At 35.4% G+C, this 6,310-nt stretch overlaps 1 protein-coding gene across 1 annotated transcript; it reads right to left on the bottom strand.

The window, feature by feature from the left end:
- Positions 1 to 415: 415 nt before the first annotated feature.
- On the bottom strand, positions 416 to 5,721 carry LOC143716330 (E3 ubiquitin-protein ligase TRIM39-like). The gene is made up of 9 exons (XM_077208826.1): positions 5,568 to 5,721; positions 4,197 to 4,293; positions 4,028 to 4,107; positions 3,342 to 3,895; positions 3,161 to 3,247; positions 2,461 to 2,694; positions 2,238 to 2,379; positions 1,734 to 1,769; positions 416 to 1,589 (listed from the first exon to the last, which is right to left on the bottom strand). Exons 2-9 carry the CDS (start codon positions 4,220 to 4,222, stop codon positions 1,054 to 1,056), a joined length of 1,695 nt encoding a protein of 564 aa, XP_077064941.1. The 5' UTR covers positions 4,223 to 4,293; positions 5,568 to 5,721; the 3' UTR covers positions 416 to 1,053.
- Positions 5,722 to 6,310: the final 589 nt, after the last annotated feature.

Here is a 6,310-nt window from a genome sequence, read left to right as displayed (position 1 = left end):
TTAGTCATGTGAATTGCAAACAATTCACAATTCATTCAATGAGTCTTAATTCAATTTCATTGAAGCAAACTCAATAATACTGAGCAGGTCTCATATTGAAACCTGGGTTTTACCCAAATTTACTACAGTTATACAGAAACAGACCAATAACCAGTACAGTAAAATTTCTTATATTTCCATCACTTACCTGTGTATGAGTTTTCATCGGTGTATACATACATCTTAGACTGCCTGAATAAATGTTCTGTTTTTAATGAAAACAATGGTTTTATATTTTGCCAAATTGTTCTGTTGAGTTTTACGTCCAATGAAAGATTTCAAATGCAGTGATGTCATAGCTCCTCTCATCTTTCCTCATGGATATGAAGCACATTAAAATATACCGCTATATTGAATATGTTAGATCATCATGTAGATGTTTTGTCACAACTTTTATTGCATATTTCACATACTGTTGGAATTTGTACATAATTATTAACATAATTACTTTAAAATTCATTATTAAATAAACTGATAAACCAAACTGGTGGCAGTTTCTGCATCATACTCATCCCCATTTTTCTAGAGATGAAAAAGTGGAAAGAGAAGCTTGACAAACTCCACCTCAGGAGTTGTAAGGAGTTGTGGCAAATATGGACTCAAAAAGCATGCATGAATGTATACTTCAAAAATACACTTGATATTATGTAGTTACCTTTGTTCCTGTGCATCTATCCCTCACTGCTTCATCTTTATTCAGAAATTAAATATGCTATTGTTTATAAAATGTTCTTCCTGTGTGTAATGGATGGCCCATTCACCTTGAATTATAGAAATGAACACAGATGTTTGTTTAGATAAAACATTTTACATGAACTTTTACTTTCACAGCTAAAGCAACAGAAAGAAAATGGCTTGAGCAAACATTGCTGCCCCTTCAGAAAAACACTGAATATTTAACAGAAAAAAATATAGCAGATTTTCAAAGCTGGAAAACATTGTTTGACAATAAATATTCATAGATCTAAAATGTTATTTTCATATTCTTATTGGTGCATTGGGTGTAAATGTATTTTATTTGACATGTAAGATGATCAGTGGCGCTGCATTTTCACTTTCATTATCACTAGGGCTAAAGAATGGGTAGAGTTTCTCAGTAAAAGACTGACCAGTGAAAGAATAAATATGAGATCTGGACTCCACATCATAAAAGGAAACCAGACCCTCCTCATAATCCACAAACACACCCACTACCTGAGGCTTCACTCTCAGAGACAGAGAGACATCAGGACCTTCACAAGCCTGATAGTGATTCCCATCCCTCAGAAATACAGTCCAGTATCCATTCTCAGGAGCTGCTGTGATCATTCCCTTCCTGTTAATGGATTCTCTGGCCACTCCTAAATCCCATTCAGTGTTTCCCTTTACCTGCACCTCAAAATAAAATCTCCCTGAGCTGAATCCTTCTTTTGCAAGGACATTGTAACAATAATCGAACCTCTTTGTATTGTCTTTGAGTTTAAGCTCAGTATCTCCACATGTCACTTGTTTTCCATCATCAGACAGGATGAGTAATGGATGAGCTGTATCAGGATCCAGAGTCACATCCACTGAGAGAGAGATAAAGATCTGAATCACAACTTCTTAATATGACAAATTTAAAATAAAATCTAAAACAATGTATTGAGTACTTTAATATACGATTTTAAACTCTTATCACATGACAATGTAACCAAACAAACAAAAGATTGTACCTGCATATCGTTGTATCCACTTCAGCTCTGGAGAGACTAATGACAATAAAGGTTATGAGAGAACTTTAATACAATACAATTGTATGTTCAGCTTATGTGCTCTGATGGATGTTTGTGTCTCTACTAGTCTTCCTTATTACTGCCTATAACTGACACTAATGAATTTACATGTTTGTGGTGATATCGTAGTCTATTTCTGTAGATTCGTGTTAGGTGCTTTGACAGAAATTATCCAAAGTAGCAAATCACTTAGCAAAATGTTATAATTTTTATAAAAAACATTTTTAAGAAAATAAAATTGGATAAAGCAAAATAAATGTGAAGAAATAAGAATATGATTTAGACACAAGGGAAAGTTTTCTTGTTCAGTAAATTAAGTAAAGCCCTTAATGTGACTGAATTGATAATGGATATGCAAGTTTACACTGTATGTTTGATTAATGATTCTTTCTTAATGATGTGCATGTGCCCTTTTCCCACAAAATAAGCCTGACATTCTCTTACCAGTTTTGTTGAGTCTCTCTTCTAGAGTCTCCTGAAGCTGAATCAAAGCTTTCCTCAGATTCGTCACACTCTCATGAGTGTCACTATTACAGATGTCAGTCCAGCTGCTGGTGTGTGCAGGTCCGCTCAGAGACGGGTATATCTACAGCAGGAGAGAGCAGAAATCGCTCAGCATGGGGAGTGTTGTGCTGTGATGTGAGCAGACAGAAGGATCTACACTGACCTGTAGGAGGTGCAGGTGATCCTCAGTGTGTGAGAGCTGCTCCAGCTCAGTGTCTCTCCTCTTTAGCTCAGAGATCTCCTGCTCCAGCTCTTTAATAAACTCTTCAGTCTTCCTCTCTGCTGCTTTCTGCTTCTGCTCCATCATCTTCAGCAGCTCAGACTGACATCTCTCAATGGAGCGGATCAGATCAGTGAAGAGCGCAATAGTCTCTGCTTTCTCTTTCTCTGATGTTTCCTGATAAATCAAGGAATACGTGATCTTGTATTGCTACTTCAGCACATTTTTTACAAAGCAAATTAAAACATCATAATACATAGAATGTTTAACTTCATCAATTTTATTTTAAGTAAAAAAAAAACACAAATGCAATCTCTATGATATTTCTTTTGTTTCTCCTAGACAGCAATCAGATTAAATGAAGATCAAATAAAGACTTGAATAATTTTCTTCTCTATTTTTCCTTAAAAATCATCCCAGTAATCTCAAATGTATATACTTTCAGGAAAGATCTCAACAGTGTCTCAGATGTGCTCAGATCTGCAAACAAAAATCAGATATTTCAATAGCTATCCACATTCTTTGCATAGCTCAACAGTCCTGTCACATTTGTTTCCATTTTTTATTTCTAAAGAAATGTAACATTTCTACAAAACACATCTTAAGTTAAAATATTTAACTGAAACATTGTGGTAAGACTCACTTTTCTGTGTTTTGCTGAGCTTTTGAAGTCTTGAATCCTCTTCATTTTGTCCTGGATCGTCTGCTTCACGTCTGTCTGCAGCTGAGACTACAGACAGAACAGACAAACACAGAGACTCAACAGATTCAAACCCATCCAATACAAATGTCTAGTAAAAAAAAAAATGTGTTGGTGTTGTTACCTTCCTCTCTTCACTCTCCTCCTCAATAGAAACAGTGTTGTGATTCCTGTGGTTTGTCACAGCACAGAGTAAACACACACATGTCTGATCATCTCTACAGAACAGCTCCAGAGGTTTATCATGTTTCTGACAGATATAGACCTCAAGATTCTCCACAGGATCGATCAGTTTGTGTTTCTTTAGCTTTGGGACTCTCTGATGAGGCTCCAGATGAGTTTGACAGTATGAGCTCTGACACACCAGGCACATCTTCAGAGCTTTCATCTTTACATCATCACAGATGTCACAGAGAACCTCAGATTTACTCTGGCCAGATATTTCCGTAAAAAGCAGCACAACCTCTCTGAGTGCTATGTTGATCTTGAGGTAAGGTCTTGTATTGAACGTTTCTTTACATAATGGACAGTTGTAGGTCTGACTGTTGTCCCAGCACTGGTTCAGGCAGCTCTTACAGAAGTTGTGTCCACATGGAGTGCTGACTGGATCAGTGAACACATCGAGACAGATTGAGCACTGGAGCTCCTCTGCCAGAGGACCACTGGAGGATGACAGAGCTGAAGACAAAGATGAAGAAGCACTATTAATCACCTTCATTTAGAACTGATTTACACAAATGAAAACGGAAAAAATTCATCAACAATTAGGTTAGCAATTAGGCTATTATAAGTTTTTTCATAGTTACTGACTTGTTAGAAGTGCATCGATACTCATGGCCTTGCTTTGTTTTACTGCTTCTTCTGCCATTGCTTTATTCTGCTCTTCAAGTCTATATATAGGACAAAATCACCACACATTACACAAAATCAGCACAAAGTTATATCCTACACAACAGTTGTAATGTAAAGTTTAACTTACATTTTATTTTTTAATTTAGCAAACATTTTCAACTTCAGATTTCACTTCTGTGTTTCTTAGTCTGAAGTTCAAGTAGGCTGCTTCCTGGTTCTTAAGTCTTGACAAAAACACACAAAACTTTTCTTTAAAAATAATCAAATGACATAGGCCCACTCTCAATCAGCAATCACTACAATTCTGAATTAATTTCAATGAAGCAAACTTATTGGAATTTAGCAAACTGGTTGTGTACTTGACTAATGTATAAATCCTGGTTTTGCCCATTGAGCCATTCCACCGAAAGGGAGACATTTCTGACCCCAGGACATTATATGTATAACATTTGCATGAAAATAAACTCTAAAATACATTTTTTATTAAGCAAAATGTCCTTCACAAGCTAACTACAAATTTTAAATGTATAATTTAAAACATTAAAAAAAACTACACTAAACTTTACCATGAAATATAATGATTAAAATCCTTCAGAAATCGTAATTTTTTTAGCATTGTTGTGTGACTTTATATCCAATCTACTTTAAAATGTTTTTTTTTCACGAGAAAAAAATATTGTATCTAATATTTTAGATAAAATACACATTTTAGTAATGTCCCCGGGTTTTCACTCAGTCCTGTTTAAAATATATGAACTTTTGTTAAGTCACTAATTTGCTCAGTGTCCTCATGCTATTAGCATGTACGCTATATGGCCATATGCCATGTATTTGATAACTTTTTACTTAAAAACTCAATCCTGTAACTTTCAGCCCTGTTACTTATATGAAAAATAACTGGAGTGAGTTAAAGTAACAGGAGTGAGTAGAGTCCTCTGTTTTGTTGATTTAATACTGTAAATATTAGTTTATATAATACTATTCACCTGAATTATGAGTTTTAAGGTTGCAATTACTTATATTGTAGACATTAGCATTAGTTTTACAATCTGAGTATCATACTTGCAGGGAGCCAGTCAACCACGAAGTGACTTAAATACCATGCCTTATATAGTGATTCTTTTTTGCCACAAATATCAATTATTCGCACATATAACCAACAATTTCTTTAAAATGAACACTTTCTTGTGGGGAAAATAATTAATTGACATGCCTTTAAACACGCTTTTTAAATGGCACATGATTTTCGGTGGCAGGACTGAGAAAACATGCGTCCATCTTCTGCTTAGAAATCTTAGTTAAATATGTGTAGTAGGCTATTAGTTTCAGTGTTGAAAAAAGATTTTAAAAATAAAGTTTAATTTTGAAGAGTTACAACAAGCAAATGTCACCAATTCGGTGGAATGGCCCCAATACATTCCAGTTAGGCCTACTGAAGCATTAACATTAAAAACCCATTCAGTAAAATCCTATAGTAGCTACAATGAATATCACTTACTTAATAGTGAGTATCAGCTGTGGTGTTAGCTTAATATCTGAATAAATTTTCTGTTGTTTAAAAGAAAAATTATTCCGTTTTCACTTTTCAAACTGTCGTTGATCAGTTTAGTTTCCCTTTCAGTAAAGCTCTCGCTCACCTTCAATGACGTCACAGTCCCCCCCATCTTTTCTCAACATAACATAATTTAGTTACAGTTAGGGTGACCAAACGTCCTCTTTTGCCCGGACATGTCCACTTTTTACGTAGGCTACTGTCCGGTTTTTTTTATTTTAAATTTTTATAAATTCATGAAAATGTCCGGTTTTCACTGTTTTTCATGGGACCATTAAGCTTACTTTAAATTGACTGGCGCTTGCCTTTGCACACAATACGGTACTTTGTTGTGTGACGTAATTCCCGAGAGGCTACCTTGTGGACGGCTCTGTGACGCGCACATATAAAGGGAGCAGAGCAGACAGCGGAGCAGCATTAATTTGCACACAAAATGCCGAAGCGTAAGTGCAGTTTCACAGTTGAACTGCAAAAAAAAAACGTTTCTCACGTACCGTCCCGGTCAGGACAAGTCGGAGGCGGATTGGTCCATTTTTTAATTTTTTGTATTTGTTTGTAATTATTATATTGTTGCGGGCCAAAAATGTAATGGAAATGATGTATTACTTCATGTATTAAAGTTCAATAGTTGCAAGGTTGTGAATGCATTTGTCAAGCATCTGTTTCATTGATGCATTCAACCCCAATGA

This window comes from Siphateles boraxobius, unplaced genomic scaffold (genome assembly GCF_051911475.1).
Source record: "Siphateles boraxobius isolate OS27281-9 unplaced genomic scaffold, OSU_SipBor_1 6, whole genome shotgun sequence".
Taxonomy (NCBI): Eukaryota; Metazoa; Chordata; class Actinopteri; order Cypriniformes; family Leuciscidae; genus Siphateles; species Siphateles boraxobius.
Note: the sequence above shows the minus strand (reverse complement) of the source record. Positions and strands in the feature narration are given on the sequence as shown.

What these genes read in the sequence shown, in the direction of transcription:
- LOC143716330 (XM_077208826.1), bottom strand. Translation starts at nt 4,222, where the DNA reads ATGTTTGCTAAATTAAAAAATAAAAT. An exon ending in GCTAAATTAAAAAATAAAAT is followed by an intron (nt 4,108 to 4,196) that starts GTAAGTTAAACT and finishes TCCTATATATAG; the next exon opens with ACTTGAAGAGCAGAATAAAG. An exon ending in AGAGAGACTCAACAAAACTG is followed by an intron (nt 1,770 to 2,237) that starts GTAAGAGAATGT and finishes TATTGTCATTAG; the next exon opens with TCTCTCCAGAGCTGAAGTGG.